Source organism: Macaca thibetana, chromosome 3, assembly GCF_024542745.1.
Source record: "Macaca thibetana thibetana isolate TM-01 chromosome 3, ASM2454274v1, whole genome shotgun sequence".
Classification (NCBI taxonomy): domain Eukaryota; kingdom Metazoa; phylum Chordata; class Mammalia; order Primates; family Cercopithecidae; genus Macaca; species Macaca thibetana.
In genome coordinates, this window is record NC_065580.1 from 141,894,349 (window position 1) to 141,917,537 (window position 23,189).

Here is a 23,189-nt window from a genome sequence, read left to right on the forward strand (position 1 = left end):
GTAGCTGGGATTACAGGCATGCACCACCACACCCCGCTAATTTTTTTGTATTTTTAGTAGAGACGGGATTTCTCCATGTTGGTCAGGCTGGTCTCGAACTCCTGACCTCAGGTGATCCACCCACCTTGGCCTCCCAAAGGGCTGGGGTTACACGCGTGAGCCACTATGCCCGGCCCATAACTCAATTTTACTGCAAGTTCCCAATCTCTTTTCGAAGAATAAAATTTCTGAAGTTTTACTAAATTACAAAGGTAACATGATAATCCCCTCCTTTCAGTTTCAGCAGAATACAAATAACAAAACGGCTACAAAGAGTCATGTATACTCTGCTATTTTTAGTAGAAACACAAACACTGCCAGTATAGTACTAAATGACAACTTTATGTTGAAGGATATTTACCAGTCACGCTGAACACACGCCAGGTAGAATACAATTTTTTTTTTTTTTTTTTTTGAGATGGAGTCTCACTGGGTCGCCCAGGCTGGAGTGCCCAATGGCATGATCTTGGCTCGCTGAAACCTCCGCCTCCTGAGTTCAAATGATTCTCCTGCCTCAGCCTCCCGAGTAGTTGGGATTATAGGCGCCTGCCACTGTGCCCGGCTAATTTTTGTATTTTTAGTAGAGATGGGGTTTCACCATCTTGGCCAGGGTGGAGAATAATTGTTTTCTTATCAAAATAAACAGGAAGGAGTAGTTAAAATAAGTTTTGGTCATAAAGTCAACCTCTATGTTTTGACTGGGTCAGCTACGAGTGATTTATTTAAAAAATGTACAATAGCCTGATTAGACTTCTACGATTCTGGTGAGTTTTCACTTCAATAGTTTAAACAAGTAAAATATTACATCAAGACACAGAGTTGTTTGGCAAATAAGCTTTAAAGAAAGGAGAACACTGGCTGGGCGTGGTAGTTCACACCTGTAATCCCAGCACTTTGGGAGGCCAAGGGGGTGGATCACAAGGTCAGGAGTTCAAGACCAGCCTGGCCAAGATGGTGAAACCTCGTCTCTACTAAAACTACAAAAATTAGCCGGGCGTGATGGCAGGTGACTGTAATCCCAGCTACTCGAGAGGCTGAGGCAGGAGAATTGCTTGGACCACGAGGGGTGGAGGTTGCAGTGAGCCAAGATCGTGCCACTGCACTCCATCTGGCCTGGGCAACAGAGTGAGACTCTGTCTCAAAAAAAAAAAAAAAAAAAAAAAAAGAACATTGTTATCTGTAGGAATCCTACATAGATATCGTGTGAAAAAAAAAATTCCTCAGGGAACAGAGACTCTTTCAAGGTTATTATTTGTATATGAGAGTAAGAAAACAGCAATATGTGCAGTATAGAGTGAGAACAGAACATGGACACAATAGCTCTATGTTAATATAAAAAACATGCGATTTAACTTAACATGCACATCAGAAGGGAAAATGCTCAGACAGCATCAAGAATTTCAGAGAAAAAAACCACACAACTCCAGATGAGAAAAAACCAGAGTTTTTTCTCACACAGCAGTGCAAATGTAAATTCTATAGAGAGGGATAGAAAAAGTTCAGATGTCACTCACCAGTCATTTTCAGACTCAAAGTAACAAACAGAAATGAGTCGTGCTCCACTTCCCACAGCAAATTTGTTCTCTAGGGGGGACCACTTCACAAAAGTAGCTGCGCGATTAATTCTCAGGATCACCAGGGTTGGCTTCCAGACACCATCTTTCTGACTCCAGACATAGGCATTGCGGTCTGCTCCACAAGTGACGATGCGATCGCTCTTGGGAGCCCAGTCAATACCTGCAAGTGAGATGTGGGTCACCTGCTTTGCCCAGTCAATGACAAACAACTGCAGCACAGGCAGGTGGGTGGCACTGGCATGCCAGGATGAGATGTGGTCTTGGGACCTTCCTCCCAGGCACATCCTTCCCCCCATCTATGTCCTGATCACTGCCTCAAGGAAAGGCAAGGATGCTTCTCTGCAAAGCATCTGGGACTCAGGATTATCTATGAGGTCATGTAGAACAGAGCTGTTTTATAATTACAGACTTTACAAAACTAAACGGGGGCATTCTTTCGACCCAGAAAATTCACACATTTCTAAGACTTCTAAAGATCTCAAGATTCATTACTTTTTTCTTTCTTCTTTATTAGATTTTTGTGTGTGAAAATAACTGTATTCATTCATTAACAGACCTCATTCCATGATATTAACCAACAGTCTGCTACATGGCATTCAACTAAAACAGCATACAGGGTAAATAAAAATAATCTTTAGTGTAAAGGAGGAAATATATATTGTGATTCATCATATATTTTTCTGAAAGTTGCTGTCAGTTGAACCATACTGAAAACCTTTTCTACATGATGCAGGTTCTGTAAAATTCTTGATTATCTTTGCATCTAAACCAGGAAGATACCTAAATGTGTATCTGAATTTAAGGTTTACTTTTCTTATTTGATGAGACTTTACTTATCTGGTACCTCTGTGAAGAATCCCAAAGTCAAGGTCAGTTTCTTATATACTAAGAGCAAAATTTACCATGACTCATTTAACATTTACTAATGAGGTATTTTCTTTGCTTTTGTTTTTGTTTTTTGAGATGGAGTTTTGCTCTTGTAGCCTAGGCTGGAGTACAATGGCGTGATCTCAGCTCACTGCAACCTCCACCTCCCAGGTTCAAGTGATTCTCCTGCCTCAGCCTCCCGAGTAGCTGGGATTACAGGTGGATGCCACCACGCTCAGCTAATTTTTGTGTTTTTAGTAGAGACGGGGTTTCACCATATTGACCAGGCTGATCTCAAACTCCTGACTTTAGGCAATCTGCCCGCCTTGGCCTCCCAAATTGCTGGGATTACAGGCGTGAGCCACTGCACTTGGCCTTGATGAGTTATTTTCTAGAAATATAATTTCACATTAAAAAGTACAGAAATATTACTAATAAATATTACAGATCTCTCTCTAAAAATTAATACTTAGCATTCTTGACATGTATATGGAAAAAAGACAAATATAAATCCAAGGCTCAATTACCCATAAGTCATAGTGACTTTAGTATGAAGAGTTTAATTTATTCATTCATTTACCCGCATGAAATGTCAGCTCAATTTTTTGTACTACTGAAGGGAAAAAAATATGAGACTGTACTCTAAGTGATGTGTATTTTATTTATTCATTACAAGATAATTTTGCTTGCAGTCCTCTTTATTAGATTTTAGATTTTTTTTTTTTTTTTTTTGAGACAGGGTCTCACTTTATCACCCAGACTGGAGTGCAGTGGTGCAATCATAGCTCACTGCAGCCTCAATCTCCCAGGTTCATGAAATCCTCCTACCTCAGCCTCCTGAGTAGCTGGGACTACAGGTGCAAGCCACCATGCCTGGCTAACTTTTTGTAGAGATGGGGTCTCACCATGTTGCCCAGGCAGGTCTTGAACTCCTGGGCTCAAGTGATCTGCCCGCTTCAGCCTCCCAAAGCACTGGGATTACAGGTGTAAGTCTGAATATTTATTATTATTAAAAAGAAAAATCATTACCTTTTAGAGATACAAACTGAAATGTGAAATAATATGTCTGGGATGTGCTTCAAATTAGTACAGGAAAGGAGAAAGTGAATTGAGAACAAGATTGGCCGTTACTTGATAATTGTGGAATCTAGGTGATGGGTATAAAAGGCTCATTATACACTATTGCATTTTTTTTTTAAAATCTGTTTAAAATTTTCCATGGTAACAAAACATGTTTCTTAAAAAGGTGAACAATCAAATATTTAACACAAAAGAATAAAACCTCAGAACTATGATATCCCTGATGTTTGCCACACTTCTTTTCTTTGTAGTATGGACTAGTTTTTTCTTCTAGAATGCTTTAGAAAATATTTTTCCCCCTAAAATCACTATCTTTCTGAGAAAATATGTCTGATCCTTGATCTCTTGCCCCAGAGTTATATTTAGATTTTTCAAACAAGTTTTTTTCAGATCTAAAAAATGCCACGTGAGCAGCTAGACAGAAAACAGGCCCAAGTTCAAAGAACCCCAAAAGAGAAGTAGAGGGAAAAAAACCACATAACTAAATATTTCACATTTTTGGCAATTTCTTTCGTCTTTCATCTTTGTCTTTTGTCATTTAAAAGTATTTCCTTTTAAATGCTAAAATTCCAATTGAATTTTTTTTTTTTTTTTTTGAGACAGAGTTTCGCTCTTATTGCCCAGGCTGGTGTGCAATGGCGCAATCTCAGCTCACCGCAACCTCCACCTGCTGCATTCAAGCGATTTTCCTGCCTCAGTCTCCCGGGTAGCTGGGATTACAGGCGTGAGCCACCATGCCCGGCTAATTTTGTATGTTTTTAGTAGAGACAGGGTTTCTCCATGTTGGTCAGGCTGGTCTCGAACTCTCGACCTCAGGCAATCTGCCCGCCTCAGCCTCCCAAAGTGCTGGGACTACAGGTGTGAGCCACTGCGCCTGGCCTAATTTTTAATTTTTTTTGGAGACAGAGTCTTGCTCTATCCCCTAGGCTAGAGTACAATGGCGCCATCTCGGCTTACCACAACCTCTGCCTCCTGGGTTCAAGCGATTCTCATGCTTCAGTCTCCCAAGTAGCTGAGATTATAGGTGCCTGCTGCCATGTCTGGCTAATTTTTGTATTTTTAGTGGAGACAGGGTTTCACCATGTTGGCCAGGTTGGTCTCGAACTCCTGACCTCAGGTGATCCACCTGCCTCAGCCTCCTACAGTGTTGGGATTATAGGTGTGAGCCACCTGCCTGGCCTAAAATTCCAATTTAAAATATGAGTATTCTTATTCTTAGCCTATGAGGCCACTGGCAAAGGAACTTAAGAAAATAGGCCAAAGCTAATAGAAATAAGGTTGTGGGAAAGGAAGAGCGACAAAAATAGAAACGCTGTCTTTGGCGCTGGTTTGGAAATATACTCAGCTCCTGGTACTCAAGAGCATTATTTACAAATCACTGGTCAAAGCAAGGGTGGTCGTGAGTTATGCTGAAGAATGAAGGACAACTTCTGTAAAGGATGCAGAATAGCAAAACATGCTAAGTTCTCTTATTTGGGTAAGGAGATCTCTAAGCTCATCAGTATTTTAGGTGATTAGAGGTAAAATTACAGAGTCCAACTAAAAGAATAAAAAATCAGCCTGGGCAACATGGTGAAACCTATCTTTACAAAAAAATTAGCGAGGTGTGGTGGCGTACACCTTTAGCACCAGCTCCCTGGGGAGGCTGAGGTGGGAGGATAGCTTGAGCTCTGGAGGTTGAGGCTGTAGTGAGCCATGACACTCTAGCCTGGGTGACTGGGCAACAGAGCAAGAACCTGTCTAAAAAAAAAAAAGTCGGGCACGGTGGTTCACACCTGTAATCCCAGCACTTTGGGAGGCCGAGGCAGGCGGATCACTTGAGGTCAGGAGTTCGAGACCAGCCTGGCCAATGTGGTGAAATCCCAACTCTACTAAAAATACAAAAATTAGCCAGGTATTGTGGCAGGTGCCTGTAATTCCAGCAACACGGGAGGCTGAGGCGGGAGAATTGCTTGAACCTGGAAGGCAGAGGCTGCAGTGAGCCAAGACTGTACCACTCCATTCCAGCCTGGACGACAGAATGAGACTCCACCTCAAAACAAACAAACAAAAAAACAGAAAAAGAAAAAAACAAACACTCAATGAAAAAATGATCAGGATTTATGAACAGGACAGTCACAACGAAGAAAAACTCTCATGGCTAATACACGTCTGAAAGTATGCTCATCTTTTCCATTAATCAGGAAAATACGACTTACAGAAGCAACGGATGAACCTTTTATGCATTCATCAGTCTTATCACCTCAAGTATGTGGCGGGGTGTGGGAAAACGGGCACTATCATACAGGACAAGTGGGAATGACGGCAATCTGATGAGGCCTGGCAACATTGCAGATGTGCATATCCTATGGTATTAACACATCTACCATCTACAAACATTCACGCATACGTACAGAAATCAAGGGATGCCTATTCAGCACTTCCATGTAATATGGAAAAATTGAAACCACCTAAATGTCCTTCAATGGAGGAAAGAGTAAGTAAGTGAGGTATAAAATGCTAAAGAGTAGTTAAAAGGAATCAACTTGATCTAGACAGCAGCATAGATGGATCTCAGAAACAATCACGAATGCAAAAGCAGGCTGCCAGAGATGCATAATATCATGCCATTTATGTAGCTTCAAAAAATACTAGCCAATAGTCCTAAAGATTGTTTTCTCTTTTTTCTTTTGAAAACAGGGTCTTGCTCTGTTGCCCAGGCTGGAGTGCAGTGGTATGATCACAGCTCACTGCAGCCTTGATCTACTTGTCTCAAGTGATCCTCCCACTTCAGCCTCCCAAGTAGCTGGGACCATAGGTGTGTGCCACCACGCTGTGCTAATTTTTTTATTTGTAAAGAGGGGGTCTCATTATGTTGCCCAGGCTTGTCTTGGATTCCTTGGTTCAAGCAATCCTCCCGCCTCGGCCTCCCAGAGTGCTGGGATTACAGGTGTGAGCCACTGTGCTTGGCCTAAGCTTGTTTATGAACATGTGTGTATGTAAATATATTAAAATGGACTGGAATGGTGTCATAGCAAATTATAGTCTGCCTTCTAGGGGAGAGGAATAGAACTGCTGGTGAGAGGTGACTTTACCATTACCTAGAATAATATTCCTTATTATTATATCCTTTTTCCTTAAGTTTCCTGATACAGGAAAAGAAATTACTTCCTGGCACAGGGAAAAAGTTGGTAATTCTGGTGGCAATTATCTGATATGGGTGTTTATTATATTACTTTGTTCTTTTCAATATTCTGGAAAGTCTTCCTTATCCTGAAAACACAAAGAAACTTTTGGAAGACACTTGGAAATACAGTTTGGCTCACGTTTTCATGTTGTCTACATTTTCATGTTATCTAGCTTTCAATTTCACGTCTCATCTCCTAATTTTAGCTGTTTAGTCCTCAGGGTAGGTTCAGTGCTTTCCACAGCAACAGTAGAGTGCTAGGTACCAACTGGGGCTACAAGAAGCACTTAACAACTGAGATCATTATTACAGTATTTTCTCTAAAATTTTAAGGAAATTCAGTAAGTGCTGCATGACTTTAAATACTATGGGCTGGGTACAGTGGCTCAATCCTGTAATCTCAGCACATTGGGAGGCCGAGGCAGGTGGATCACGAGGTCAGGGGTTCGAGACCAGCCTGACTAACACGGTGAAACCTGTCTCTACTAAAAATTAAAAAATTAGCTGGGCACAGTGGTGTGCGCCTGTAATCCCAGCTACTCAGGAAGCTGAGGCAGGAAAATTACTTGAACCTGGGAGGCAAAGGTTGCAGTGAGCAGAGATTGCGCCATTGCACTCCAGCCTGGGTGACAGAGTGATACTCTGTCTCAAAAAAAAAAAAAAAAAAAAAAAGGCCAACTGGGTTTATTAGGCTCTTTTTTTTTTTTTTTTTTTTTTTTGAGACGGAGTCTCGCTCTGTCGCCCAGGCTGGAGTGCAGTGGCGCGATCTCAGCTCACTGCAAGCCCCGCCTCCCGGGTTCACGCCATTCTCCTGCCTCAGCCTCCCAAGTAGCTGGGACTACAGATGCCCGCCACCTCGCCCGGCTAGTTTTTTGTATTTTTTAGTAGAGACGGGGTTTCACCGTGTTAGCCAGGATGGTCTCGATCTCCTGACCTCATGATCCGCCCGTCTCGGCCTCCCAAAGTGCTGGGATTACAGGCTTGAGCCACCGCGCCCGGCCAGGCTCTTTATCTAAAAGGAAGAGTGCCTGATTTGGAAATACCACACTAAGCTCACGGCTATCTTCCTTTACCTGTGATGTGTCCATTGTGCTCCTTGAGTTCATGAGCTTTCACCCACTGGCTTCCGTTCTTCTTGTAGATGTGCACTTCGTGATTATTGGGACTGAGGGCAATCTCTGGAGACAGAATTCAAACAACAGTTAACACCTGAACTTGAAATTGTCACCAAAAAGGAGACATGTCACAGTTGTTTTAAAAGCAGACTGTAGTTAAGGAAAAGAAAAACTTTTGAAAAAGTAGTTCTCAAATTCACCTCTGAAGAATTCCTTTTATTTATTTATTTTTTAACTTTACTTGGGTCCTATATTTTATAATGCTTTACAGGAAAACTAAGATTAAAAATTCATTTTCCCAGAGACATGTACAACTGTCAATTAATGATTCTAACCAGCAAAAAATAAACAATGTTACTATACCTAGTCAAAATAAATAAATTTAGATCAGGTAAAAATATTTGACAGTTTCATTCACCTGTGGAATATTATTAGAGCTAAATCTAAATTTCTGTTGGTCTTTTTGAAATGCTGAAAATAGTTTATGGACTTCCATTACTGTTATCATGGACCCACGCTGGAACAACTAGTTTATATAAAAAAATTGATTCTGCTGATAAACTATACTGAACTTCTCCTTTACAATAAAGCCAATATAGATCACAATACTTTGTTTTCAAGAGTAATTTCCTGAACTAATCCAAAATATAATACACAAAACGGACTTTTTAAAAACTCATACAGGTTGCGCATCCATAATCTGAAAAGCTGAAATCTGAAATGCTCCCAAATCCAAAACTTTTTGAGTACCAACATGACACTCAAAAGGTCATGCTAAAACGTAATGCTCTCTGGAACATTTTGGATTTCTGATTTTCTTTTTCTTCCTTTTTGAGATGGAGTTTTGCTCTCATTGCCCAGGCTGGAGTACAATGGCGCGATCTTGGCTCACTGCAACCTCCGCCTCCCAGGTTCAAGTGATTCTCCTGCCTCAGCCTCTGAAGTAGCTGGGATTACAGGCATGTGCCACCACGCCCAGCTAATTTTGTATTTTTAGTAGAGACAGGGTTTCTCCATGTTGGTCAGGCTGGTCTCGAACTCCTGAACTCAGGTAATCTGCCTGCCTCGGCCTCCCAAAGTGCTGGGATTACAGGCATGAGCCACTGGGCTCGGCTGGATTTCACAATTCTGGTCCCAGGCATTTCAGATAAGGGATACTAGACCTATATTCATATATCATTTTTTACCCTTTCTAGTTCATCTGTTTTTTGTTTTGTTTTTTTAAAATTTAATTTAATTTTTATTTTTAGTAGAGACAGGGTCTCACTATGTTGCCTACGCTGGTCTTGAACTCCTGGCCTCAAGCAATTCTCCTGCCTTGGCCTCCCAAAGCACTAGGATTACAGGCATGAGCCAAGATGCCCTGCCCCTCTTTCTTTTTATTGGTTTCTTAAAATTAAAATTAGGATCTATGGGCTGGGCATGGTGGCTCATGCCTGTAATCCCACCACTTTGGGAGGATGAGGCAGGCAGATCACCTGCGATCAGGAGTTCGCGACCAGCCTGGCCAACATGGGGAAACCCCGTCTCTACTAAAAATACAAAAATTAGCCAGGCATGGTGGCACGCACCTGTAGTCCCAGCTACTCAGGAGGCTGAGGCAGGAGAATCACTTGATCCCAGGAGGCAGAGGCTGCAGTGAGCCAAGACTGCATCACTGCACTCCAGCCTGGGTGACAGAGCGAGACCCTGTCTCAAAAAAAAAAAAGAAAAAAAAAATTAGGACCTATGATCCAAGCTTTAGGCCAGTCATGAATAGTCCCCACCTACACTCACTTTCCTACCCTCCTTAGGAAAGCTACATCTATCTGCTTTACAGATAAAACTGTGGAACTAGGTAAATATCTAGCTATAAAATCCTAAGGACTTAAGAGTGCTTTCTGAAAACTAGTTATATATTTCTCTAACTTTCTCACATGGATATAGAGATTTCAAAAGCCAAGTACAAATTTAAACCTGGAAAATGTTATAAATTTCAAATTCCAATGTCAAAAAAAAAATGTTGACTTAATATGCTGAATTTATCAAGTAGTTTAAATGAGGACAATGATAGCTTGCATCTGTATTAAAAATAATTGGAAATACTCCAAAAGCCTATTTTTAGATGGGAAAGTGGAAACAGAAGATCCAGGAAAGCTGGCTATGAAACTCTGTGAGATGGTTACAAAGCACATGCTCTAAATTCACTATCCTGCCAGGTTATATATATTCAAGCACCCAATACACAGGCTCTTTTTTTTTTTTTTTTCTTTTTGTGAGACGGAGTCTTGCTCTGTCACCCAGGCTGGAGTACAGTGGCGTGATCTCGGCTCACTGCAAGTTCCACCTCCAGGGTTCAGGCCATTCTCCTGCCTCAGCCTCCCAAGTAACTGGGACTACAAGCACCCGCCACCACACCTGGCTAATTTTTTGTATTTTTAGTAGAGATGGGGTTTCACCGTGTTAGCCAGGATGGTCTCGATCTCCTGACCTCATGATCCACCTGCCTTGGCCTCCCAAAGTGCTGGGATTACAGGTGTGAGCCACCATGCCCGGCCCTGAAATGCTTTAAAAAGATGGTGAATCTACAGATTCAAAGCAATCTCTGTCAAAATCTCAGTTCACTTCTTAAAAGATATTAACAAGCTGATTCTAAAATTCATATGGAAATGCAAGCGACACAATAACCAAAATAATCTTGAAATGAACAAAGTTGGAACTTATACTTCTTGATTTCAAAACTTACTACCAAGCGGGGCCGGGCACAGTGGCTCACACCTATAATCCCAGCACTTTGGGAGGCCGAGGCGGGAGGATCACGAGGTCAGGAGATCAAGACCATCCTGGATAACACAGTGAAACCCCATCTCTACTAAAAACACACACAAAAAAATTAGCCGGGCGTGGTGGCAGGTGCCTGTAGTACCAGCTACTCGGGAGGCTGAGGCAGGAGAATGGCATGAACCTGGGAGGCGGAGCTTGCAGTGAGCCAAAATTGCCCCACTGCACTCCAGCCTGGGCGACAGAGCAAGACTCTGTCTCAAAAAAAAACAAAAAACAAAAGAAACAAAACTTACTACCAAGCTACAGTAATCAAGACACACTGGTCCTGAAATTAGGATAAACATAAAGAACAATGGAATAGAATTGGGAGTCCAGAAATAAACTCTCATATTTACAGTCAGTTGATTTTCAAAAAGGGTGCCAAGGCAATTAAATGGGGAGAGGATAGTTTTCAACAAAAGGTGCGGGAAAAACTTGATTATCTTGGCCGGCATGGTGGCTCGTGCCAACACTTCGGGAAGCTGAGGCAGGTGGATTGCTTGAGACCAGGAGTTCGAGGGCAGCCTAGGCGACATAGTGAAAGCCTGTCTCTTCTGAAAATACAAAAATTAACCGGGTGTGGTGGCACATGCACGTAATCACAGCTTCTTAGGATGCTCAGACACGAGAATCACTTGAACCTGGGAGGCAGAGGCTGCAGTAAGCTGAGGTTGCACCACTGCGCTCCAGCCTGAATGACAGAGCAAGACTCTGTCTCAATAAATAAACACAGAAAAAAGAAGAAAAAAAAAAACCATGAAAACTGGATATCTACATACAAAAGGAACCCTATCTTACAGGATACACAAAAATTAACTAAAAATGGATCAAAGTCCTACATAAAAGGACTAAAGCTTTAAGACTCTTAGAAGGAAACATAGGCATAGGCACACATCGTTGTGATCCTGGATTATGCAATGGTTTCTTTGATACAACAGCAGAAATACAAGCAACAAAAGAAAAATAAGCGAAATTGGACTTTTTCTCTCCAATTCTGCTCTTTCTGTATTTTTATTATTTAATTATTATTTTTTTTTTTGAGAAAGAGAGTCTTGGTCTGTCACCTAGGCTGGAGTACAGTGGCATGAACATGGCTCACTGCAGCCGTGGACTTCCAGACTCAAGTGATCCTCCCACCTCAGCCTCCCATGTAGCTGGGGCCACAGGCACGTGCTACCACACCCAGCTAATTTTTATTTTTTGTAGAGACGAGGTTTCACTATCTCTCCCAGGCTGATCTCGAACTCCTAGACCCAAGCGATCCTCTCGCCTTGGCCTCCCAAAGTGCTGGAATTACAGCACCGTGCCTGGCAACTTGTTCAAAATTAAAAACTTGTGTGTGTCAAAGAATACCTTCAAAGAAGTGAAAGGACAACCCACAGAATGGGAGAAAATATTTGATAAGAGACTTGCAGCCAGAATATATAAAGAACTCTTATGACTCAACAATAAAAAGATAACCCTATTTAAAACTAGGCAGACATGTCGGAATAGACATTTCTCCAGAGACATACAAATAGCCAACAGGCATGTCAAACAATGTTCAACATCAATACTCATGGAGGAAATGCAAATCAAAACCACAATGAGATACTACTTTATACACACTATGATGTCTGTAATAAAGACAGACAAGGCTGAGCATGGAGGCTCATGCCTGTAATCCCAGCATTTTGGGAGGCCGAGGCAGGCAGATCATTTGAGGTCAGGAGTTCGAGACCAGCCTGGCCAACATGGTGAGACCCCATCTCTACTAAAAATAAAAAAATTAACCAGGAGTGGTGGCACATGCCTGTAATCCTAGCTACTCAGGAGGCTGCGGTAGGAAAATTGCTTGAACCCGAGAGGCAGAGTTTGCAGTGAGCTGAGGTTGTGCCATTGCGAGACTCTGTCTCAAAAACAAAACAAAACAAAACAAACAAGCAAAATATGTATATATGTACACACACACACATTTTTTGTATTTTTCTTTGCAGAGACAGGGTTTTGCCATGTTGCTCAGGCTGGCCTTGAACTCTTGAGCTCAAGATATTTGCCTGCCTTGGCCTCCCAAAGTGCTGGGATTACAGGCATGAGCCACTGCATGCAGCCTCATCTTGTTATATTATCTGTCACTTTGCTTGCTGGACTGTGCCTACTTCTAAGAGCATTCTCCATCCCTTTCTAGTTTGCTGGAGCTAGAAAATGAGAAACTCAAGCTGCTTATGAATAACACAGTAAATACTAGTTAATAAAGCTCTGAGTAGCTCAGGAACAAACCGCTTGTCTCTGAAACAGCTTATTCTAGGTCCTAGTGCTGTGACTAAACCTGAACTTGGTATGTAACCTCTGCACAGCCCTTCCTTCACTCTGGGTCTTAGTTTATCTATCTGTAAACCAAAGGACTGACTTAGTTCCCTTCTGAATGTACATAATAGATGTATGTTCCTTGCACATGTGATACTGAGATATGTGAGCCCCAAATGTGTCTAAAGATGAGATGTACCAAAGGTACCAAAATACAAAAGCAAAGTTAATAAAATACTTACGAGTACGATCCCTGTTCCAGGCATGACAGGTGATTGGCTCTAGTAAAAACTGATGCAGTGACATTATTCTTAGTGTTTTCAAAGGAGAGAAAGCTGCAATGAACAACAACAAAAAACATTTTGTACAATAGGGAAAAGGTAAGTAACCAATGTTTAAGTTGTCTGAGGATCTTAAGATGGTCAGAAATAAAACATTGTTCTCCCATTAAAAAATAATCTGGCCAGGCGTGGTGGCTCACACTTGTAATCCCAGCACTTTGGGAGGCCAAGGCTGGTGGATCACGAGGTCAGGAGTTCAAGACCAGCCTGGCCGACCTGGTGAAACCCCGTCTCTACTAAAAATATAAAAATTAGCTGGGCATGGTGGCACACACCTGTAGTTCTAGCTACTGGGGAGGCTGAGGCAGGAGAATTGCTTGCACCCAGGAGGCAGAGGTTGCAGTGAGCTGAGATCATACCACTGCACTCCAGCCTGGGCAACAGAGCGAGATTCTGTCTCAAGGAAAAAAAAAAAAAAAAAAAAAAAATGCCGGGCGTGGTGGTCAGGAGATTGAGACCATCCTGGCTAACATGGTGAAACCCTGTCTCTACTAAAAATACAAAAAATTAGCTGGGCGTGGTGGCAGGTACCTGTAGTCCCAGCTACTTGGGAGGCCAAGGCAGGAGAATGGCAAACCTGGGAAGTGGAGCTTGCAGTGAGCCGAGATCATGCCACTGCACTCCAGCCTGGGTGACTGAGCAAGACTCCGCCTCAAGAAAAAAAAAAAAAAATCTGTCTCATTGTCGAAACTTAACCGTCTGAATAAATCTAGCATTGTAACAACTAATGTGGAATTTATTCTGTTAAGGGTCATAGGTACAGGATATTCCTAGTCTCAAATTATTATCCCACAGATTGCTTACTAACTACAAAGAGAAAAAGATGCCTTTACATTGAAGAAATCTGGCAATCACCACGTGATCAAACTCAGTATTATAAATAGCGGATCAATCTAACTGGATGGGCCTCCTGATGGTAGTCCACATGAAGTACATCATCACTTATAAATAGTGACTTAACTTACCATCCAAATCAGAACACTTCTGAGAGCAAAAATAAACAATGGTTATGCCGACACAACAGGTCACAGGGCTATCCTGGAGAAACCTGGGAATATGGTCAACCTACCAGTGAAGTCTTTCTTTCAAACATATTTCCTCTAAACCCAATCAAGATTCAGACCTAATTTTCAGTTTACAAGAAATAAAGGGTAAAGGAACTGGTCAAACAATACAAGGAGGAAATAAACAGTTAAAGCCAGGGTGTGTGCCATTCTATAGAATAACTGGCCTGGACTATTCCAAAAATAGCAATATGGAGGCAGGGCGAGAACTGTTCTAGAGAGCTATGAAAACCAAATTTGGTAAGTGAAAGTTGATTATAATCTATTTCTTTCTTTCTGAAACAGAGTCTCACTCTGTTGCCCAGACTGGAGTATAGCGGCACCATCTCAGCTCACTGCAACCTCCACTTCCTGGGCTCAGGTGATCCTCCTGCCTCAGCCTCCCGAGTAGCTGGGATCACAGGTGTGCACCACCAGGTCCGGCTAATTTTTCTATTTTTAGTAGAGACGGACTTTCACCATGTTGGCCAGGCTGGTCTTGAACTCCTGGCCTCAAGTGATCCGCCCTCCTCAGCCTCCCAAAGTGCTGAGATTACAGGTGTGAGCCACCGTGCCTGGCCCATAATCTACATTTTAAATTGGGCAGAAAAGATGTATTTTCTACAACAGGGAAAATTACAATTTAAACTAGATATTACATATGGAATTATTTTCATTTTCTTAGGTAAGATAATGGTATTGACATTAGGTAGGAGAATATCCTAGCTCTTAGGAGACAAAGATAATGATGAAGTGTTCAGGGATGAAGTATCATGATGTCTTCTGTAACTTCTTTTCTTTTTGTGGGGGTGGCAGGGGAAACAGGGTCTTGCTCTTTCACCCAGGTTTAGAGGGCAGTGGTGCAATCTACGCTTACTGCAGTCTCCGTCTTCTGGGCTTAAGTGATCCTCCCACCTCAGCCTCCTGAGTAGCTGTGGATACGAGCATGCACCGCCAAGCCCAGGTAATTTTTGTAGAGATGGGGTATCACCATGTTGCCCAGGCTGCTCTGCCTGTCAAGTGATCCACCTGCCTCAGCCTCCCAAAGGGCCGGGATTACAGGCATGAGCCACCATGCCCAGCCACTGTAACTTATTTTCAACAGTTCAGGACAGAAAATATATAGAATGTGAATGTGGCAAAATGCTAACTGGTGAATCGAGGCAAAGAGTATGTAGGTGTTTGTGATAATACTTTTCAAACTTTTAATTGTAACTAAATGAAAAGCAGGAATCTGCAAAACATTAAATTAAAAATTCTCTATTTTATAGGTACCCAAATCTAGATACACTTGAAGAAGCAACCATTACCTGAAATGGGAACATTTTTCAAAATGCAGCCAGCCTTCCTCTACCCCCAACTTTATCATTTCCAGGAGGCACCCTCACTATAAACTCAAGTTTCAACACACATAAGTACGTGTCATGTTAACCCAGGGTGGAGGCTGAATGTGAGACATGAATTCTGATGCAAGCAGGAAATGAATGGAAGGGCCACTAGAAGGTTGTAAAGTGAACAATGAAAGTTCAGCTGACAAAGCAGAAATCAATCTCAGTTAGAAAGCAGAAATAGCACCTCTGCTAATTGGAAAGGAACCCAGGCCAGGTGCGGTGGCTCAAGCCTGTAATCCCAGCACTTTGAGAGGCCGAGGCGGGTGGATCACCTGAGGCCAGGAGTTCCAGACCAGCCAGGCGAACATGGAGAAACCGTCTCTACTAAAAATACAAAAATGAGCTGGGCATGGTGGCAGGCACCTGTAATTCCAGCTACTCGGGAGGCTGAGGCACAAGAATCTCTTGAACATGGGAGGCGGAGGTTGCACTGAAGCAAGATGGTGCCACAGCACTATAGCCTGGGTAACAGAGGGCGACTCTATATCAAAAAAAAAAAAAAAAAAAAAAAGGAGGGGGGAACCCAAAGGTAAGTGCAACTTTAAATAAAAAACATCCAATATCTTGAACTGGCAGAGAAATGCTAGTATTTCATATTCTATTCTAAGAGTGAAGATAGTTAAGTCGTTACTTTCTTCTTTCATACAGTCTAGAAAGCAAACTACAACTCACAGAGAAAAAGCTTAGGAATTGGCAATTTAAAAAAGTTTTAAATGAATTCAAATGAGAATGTTTATTTATTTATTTTTTTTAAAGAACTTCCAGATGCTCACTGCATGCTTCTCTCTTTATCTCTGATATCAGATGCTCACTCCAAATTGTTCCATCACAACAGATTTTAGTTACAGCTACTCAAAATAACACGCTGTCATAAAATAACTCCTTAATTAAAAGTGCTTTAGTTCAAAAGCCACATTTGATAAGCTTATTTGTTAACTAAAAATAAAATTGGTCTGCAAATCAGTAATTTGATGCAAATATCTGTGTGCCATAAAGTATATGTTTCACGTCCAGTTGAAAAGTACAGCTGCGGACAAAAGGCTTTCTCATGTTCAACTCAGTTTTATAAGCAATGTAGCAAAGACTTCAAAAGAGGTGGCCATTTACACAACAGTGTAATTGCTTCTAAAATTTCTAATTTTGCCATATCATTCAAGTTCCATATTTGGACATACACTCAAGACCTGTACTTCTTTTATAATCAGGTGGCTATTTTAAGTCTGTAGGCCAAGACAACACTCATGTTTGTCAAATTTAGAATGCACCTAGCAAACACAGCTTGCATTCATGAAACCCAGTGAATGCAGAAGAAATTCCTAATAGCCTGAATTATGTACCAAGAAAGGGTACCTTCTGTCATAGGGTGATAATTATAATTTCTAAACTATGATTAATGTTTAAGTGAAATCTGAAAAGTTTTGTCTTAAGAGAGCTAGAGAGGGAGAAAAGGGAACAAATAAAAATGTCAGGAACTCCTCATCCCTTTTCTTTTCTTTCTTTTCTTTCTTTCTTTCTTTCTTTCTTTCTTTCTTTCTTTCTTTTTCTTTCTTTCTTTCTTTCCTTTCTTCCTTTTTTTTCTTCCCTCTTTCTTCCTCTCTTTCTCTTTCTTTCTTTCTCTCTCTCTCTCTCTTTCTTTCTTTCTTTCCTTTCTCTCTTTCTCTCTTTCTCTCTTTCTTTCAGACAGAGTCTCTGTCACCCAGGTTGGAATGCAGTGGCGCGCGATTTCGGCTCGTTGCAAGCTCCACCTCCCGGGTTCACACCATTCTCCTGCCTCAGCCTCCCGAGTAGCTGGGACTACAGGTGCCTGCCACCACGCCTGGCTAATTTTTTTTGTATTTTTAGTAGAGACAGGGTTTCACAGTGTTAGCCAGGATGGTCTCGATCTCCTGACCTCGTGATCCGCCCGCCTCGGCCACCCAAAGTGCTGGGATTACAGGCATGACCACCGCACCCGGCCCCCCCATCCCTTTTCTTTATCTATCACACGGAATACAGAGTCATTCTGATGTATGGCTAGCCATGGGCTCTGAAGCCGAGGCTGGGTTTGAACCCTGGCTTTTGACACACACTAGCTATGAGACCCTGGGCAAGTCACTTGATATGTCTAAATATCATTTTTTTCTTCTGTAAAATAGATATACCACCGATATCACAAGGAGAATTAAATGAGACAACATGTGAAAGCAAGTAGTACAGAGCGTAGCCTGAAAATACATGCCAGTAGGTTCCCTTTCTTCCTTTGACCCAAGGCTTTTTTTTTTTCAGATGGAGTTTTGCTCTTGTTGCACAGGCTGGAGTGAAATGGCGCGATCTCAGCTCACCGCAACCTCTGTCTTCTGGGTTCAAGTGATTCTCCAGCCTCAGCCTCCCAAGTAGCTGGGATTATAGGTGCGTGCCACCATGCCTGGCTAATTTTGTATTTTTAGTAAAGACGGGGTTTCTCCATGTTGGTCAGGCTGGTCTCAAACTCCTGACATCAGGTGATCCACCCGCCTCAGCCTCCCAAAAAGTTGGGATTACAGGCGTAAGCCACTGCGCCTGGCCAACCCAAGGCTTTTAAACCAACCATAGAACCCACCAGTTAGTTTCTCTGAGCTTGGAAACGTTGACATATGCTATAAATTCTTGGCCCTACTCCTTTGGAGCTTGAAAGTATTCACACAAGTGGGAATTTCCGTCCCCTATTTAGGGTCAGTTTTTAAGACCGTGATTCACCTAGTTCCTAATCACTCTCATTACCCAATCTAGCAACATCAAGTACTCCAACAAGGTCACCACACCCTCCTCAACGTTCAGACAGGCTCCAGTCCAGGCACCAGCCTCACCAGCAGACCATTTTAAACTTCTTTATGTAGGATTTGTTTCAGCATTGGATGAGACGATTAGATCAAAGTATCACCACTCCCCGTCCAAAATAGGAGTTTTCCAAAATGGTCCCTTCCTTTAACTGTGATTAACAGATGTACTCCAGAAGATCTCCGAATACTTTGTGGGAGAAAATAGCCATATAAGCTGGGTGCGGTGTCTCACACCCCAAATCCCAGCAGTTTGGGAGGTCGAGGTGGGAGGACAGCTTGAGCTCAGGAGCTCCAGACCAGCTTGGGCCACATATGGAGACCCTGTCTTTACAAAAAATACAAAAAGAAAAAAAAAATTAGCCAAGTGCAGTGGCTCATGCCTGTAGTCCCAGCTACTCGGGAGGCTGAAGCAGGAGAATCGCTTGAACTCAGGAGGTGGAAGTTGCAGTGAGCCGAGATCACACCACCACACTCCAGCCTGGGTGACAGAGTGAGACTCTATCTCCAAAAATAAATAAATAAAAATAAATGAAAATTAGCCCAGCGTGGTGGCACATGCCAGTAGTCTCAGCTACTCAGGAGGCTGAGGTGGGAGGATCTCTTAAGCCCAGGAGGTCGAGGCTGCAGGACACACACACACAAAAAGGAAGACAACAGCCATACAGTTACCCACTCCCTAACAGGACAAAAACACCTTCCTGACTGATGCCCCTCTTTTGTTTTTGGATACCTGAAAACCCAGGCCCTATGTAAAACCAAAAGACTAGATAAAATTGAGAAGAGAGGGCAGAACTAAGATAATCTCGGCAATTTAAGCTATGAGTTGACATAGACAGAAGGTTCCAAAGCTGCAAAACAGATGGCTTTATAATCAAAGATTCTAAGCTATAATTGATTAAGTGCCTCTCATGTTCCCAGCAGCGTTGTAAATACCGGGATGGGGCCAGAAACTTAAATAAGGCTGACACCATTCTGGTCTTCAAGTCTGGAGGGTTGGTGTTTGGGGAGAGTGGAGGAGGTAGAAAAGGAAAGGAAGACGGATATGCATAGAATGCCCAGAAGCAGTAATAATAGCTAATATTTATTGATCACCTACTCTGGGCCAGGAACTATTCTAAGCAATTTACGCAAATAAGCTCATTTCATCCTTAGCAAAACAGTAAGAATCTTTTTCTTGCAGATGAGGAAACAGGCACAGAGAAGCATCTTCCCAGGATCACCCAGCAAAAGTGGCGGTGCCAGGATTGGCATAAAAGATTCCAACAAGCGAATAAGAGCGCCGAGAAGGGAGAAATTTTGACTTGGGGGAAGGCGGTGCTCATGCAGGGGAATCTTAAAGAACTCGGGAGAAGGTTTTTCTCGAGATCGGGAAGGTTCCCCAATAACTGAAGGATTGAGGGCTGCCCTAGAGAGCAGGCAAACATCCTATGGGCGCCTACTGTATGCAGGGATCGACTGTAGGCGCCAAAGAGATGAAAAGTCCCGCAGGTCGCTCGATTAGGGGAGATCCTTCTGCTTGACACAATTTTAAAGACGGTGACAAATGCCCCCAGCAGAGATGCAAGTAGGACCCTGGGAGCGCAGAAGGGGCCGTTAATTCGGTCATCGGAGGCGGCTGGGAGCTTGAACATCCTGAGAGAAGCTCCAGGGGATCCACGGAGAAAGGGGATCCCCGCCCCCTCAGGAGGCCCCAGCCGGGAGACCCGGCCGCGCCTCAGCCTCGGGGCCCCGCGGCCTAAGACCCCGTCTCACTGCCCCCGCGGGTCCAAGGCCGGCGCGAGGCCTGGACAACAGAGGCCGACAGGTTGAGACGCTCGCCCCTGCTGGCCGTTACCTGGGATCGGGGGAGTCCGGACGAGCTCGGAGCGGAGGATTCGCGGACTCTGGGCAGTCGACGCGAACAGGCTCCGGCGGGCGCGGGCGGAGGACGGAAGCCCAGAGGGAGCGGCTGACAGATCCCGGAAGTGGCCACAGCGCCTGCGCGTTGCGGCCGCGCGGGCCGTCCGCGCATGCGCACAGCTCGGGCGTGCAGTCCGGGGCTAGGCAGGCTGTGGAGCAGGAGGATACGCTGTCCGATCGGCTTGGTACCGGCGGCGGCCCTTCAGAGGAAATGCGGCCCCACGGAACGCCTGGCAAGTGCTGGGGAAGCGGCATGGTCATCTCACTCCGTTCCTCAACTAATTTCCTCACAATCGCGAGCCGAAGTGTGGCGCCTTGGCAGTTTCGCAAGTTCTTTTGTCAGGAGATGAGTGATTGAGGATTGGGGGTCTTTGGAGCTCTTGGACCTGACGAACAATTGTTTTTCTCCCTTCAGAGAGCCAAGGTCAGAGCCAGTCAACCTCAGCGCTGCTCGCTGCAGGGAGCCTCCACCCCCGCGGTGCTCCCTCTGTGGAAAACCCCTGAAGCCCCCCAGGAACATTCTCGACCCTTCCTGGGGCAGAGTCACTTGTTCCCTGCTCCCAAGATGGCGCCTCAGGGAAAAAGGGTTGGGGGAACTTGGCAAGGTCCCCAATTCACAGAGGACAGAGCCTGTCCCGCAGATGCAGCTTCTGAGAAATGCCCTGATCCCCACCTGCAACCAGGCTGCTGCCCTTGAACCCGTAGAAATTCTGGAGCAGCCCCAGCCCCCTCAGATGGGGCTACTCGAGAGCTTTTCTTTTTTCTTTCTTTTTCTCTTTTTTTAAACAGGTTCTCGATCTGTAGCCCAGGCTGGAGTGCAGTGGCGCGATCATAGCTCACTGCAGCCTGGAACTCCTGGGCTCAAGCGATCCTCCCGCCTCAGCACCCCATGTAGCTGGGACTACAAGTGCACACCACCACGCCTGGCTAATTTTTATTTTTTAGTAGAGACAGGGTCTTGCTGTGTTGCTCAGGCTGGTCTTGAACTCCTGGGCTCAAGCTGTCCTTCCTCTTTGGTCTATCAAAGCCCTCGGATTACAAGTGTGAGCCACTGTGCCTGGCTAATTTTTATATTTTTTGTAGAGATGAGGTTTCCCTATGTTGTCCAGGCCGGTCTTGAGCCCCTGGGCTCAAGCAGTCCTCCATCCTCTGCTTCCCAAAGTGCTGAGTGTGAGCCCCCCCTCCGTGCCAGGCCAACCAAGGGCTTGTCTCCTTCCCTTTGGTATTTACAAGTTTTATCCCAATGCTTGGTTGTAAGTTGAGGTTTACATAGGTGTACTTGTCAAACTCTCAAGTTCAGACCCGCTATGTTCTTTTTGAGACGGAGTGTTGCTCTGTCGCTCAGGCTGGAGTACAGTGGCGCCATCCCGGCTCACTGTAACCTGTGCCTCCCGGGTTCAAGTGATTCTCCTACCTTAACCTCCTGAGTAGCTGGGACTACAGCCGCGCGCCACCATGCCTGGCTAATTTTTGTATTTTTAGTAGAGACGGGGTTTCACAATGTTGGCCATGCTAGTGTTGAACTCCTGACTTTAGGTGATCCCACCTGCCTCAGCCTCCCAAAGTGCTAGGATTACAGGCGTGAGCCACGGTGCCCCACCAGACCCGCTATGTTCTTTGGAGTTAGTGTAGAGGTCCCCAACCTCCTGGCTGCTAACGGGTACTGGTCTGTTGCCTTTTAGGAACCCATTGGCACATGAGGTGAGCAGGACGAGCCAACGAAGTGTCATCTGTATTTACAGCTGCTCCCCATCTCTCGCATTACCGCCTGAGCTCTGCCTGCTGTTGCATCAGTGGGGACATTAGAGTCTCATAGGAAAGTGAACCCTATTGTGAACTGCATATGTGAGGGATCTAGGTTGCATGCTCGTATAAGAATCTAATGCCTGATGATCTAAAACCATCCCACCCCTCTCCCCCTGCCCCTGCCCTCTAGTCCGTGGAAAAATTGTCTTCCATGAAACTGATCCCTGGTGCCAAAAAGATTGGGGACCACTGAGTTAGTGAATCCAGCTGTTAATGGAGCACTCTCTGCACTGAAAGTCACTAATTTTAACTCTGCCCCATGGTTACAAAGTCTTTGGTCATAGGGTAATAGAGCAGATGGAGCATGAAGACCATTGTAAATTCCTTACCGCCTCCAAGAGACAGCTTGGGAAAGGGAGGACAGCAGTTGTGGAAAGCAGGGATTCTTGTGTGTCTGCAAGTTACATGAATCAATTCCCAAGTATATAGAGGAGTTTATGAAGGTCCCACCTCTTTACAAGGAACACTTACTGCTTTGATGGAATTTATAATCTGGATGGACGAGAGTGACAAATGCAAATTAATACCAGACTTTATGATAAGTGACAAGAAATGTTAGCCCCAGAAAAATAACAGACATTTACTCTTAGTCACTAGTTCCGATTTGAAATAGTATTTTGCAGTTTAGCCTAACCAAATCTTACCATCTGATGCATTTCACTTCTTTTTTTTTTTTTTTTTTTTTTTTTTTTTGAGATGGAGTCTTGCTCTGTCACCCAGGCTGGAGTGCAATGGCGTGATCTCAGCTCACTGCAACCTCTGCCTCCCAGATTCAAGCGATTCTCCTGCCTCTGGCTCCTGAGTAGCTGGGATTATAGGCGCACGCCACCACACCCAGCTAATTTTTGATTTTTAGTAGAGACAGTGTTTCACCATGTTGGTCAGGCTGGTCTTGAACTCCTGACCTCGTGATCCATCCGCCTCGGCCTCCCAAAGTGCTGGGATTACAGGGGTGAGCCACCACACCCAGCCCACTTTA

General features: G+C 43.9%; 1 protein-coding gene across 1 annotated transcript in view; it reads right to left on the reverse strand.

Moving 5' to 3' along the window:
* ARPC1A (actin related protein 2/3 complex subunit 1A) overlaps positions 1-23,189 on the reverse strand; it is a 374,209-nt gene that overhangs the window by 19,849 nt on the left and 331,171 nt on the right. The window contains exons 2-5 of the mRNA XM_050784139.1: positions 20,340-20,421; positions 13,175-13,267; positions 7,803-7,907; positions 1,554-1,776 (exon numbers count right to left, since the gene is read on the reverse strand). Of these exons, the coding sequence (XP_050640096.1) occupies positions 1,554-1,776; positions 7,803-7,907; positions 13,175-13,238 (392 nt within the window). The 5' untranslated portion in view covers positions 13,239-13,267; positions 20,340-20,421. The remainder of the gene's footprint in view (positions 1-1,553; positions 1,777-7,802; positions 7,908-13,174; positions 13,268-20,339; positions 20,422-23,189) is intronic.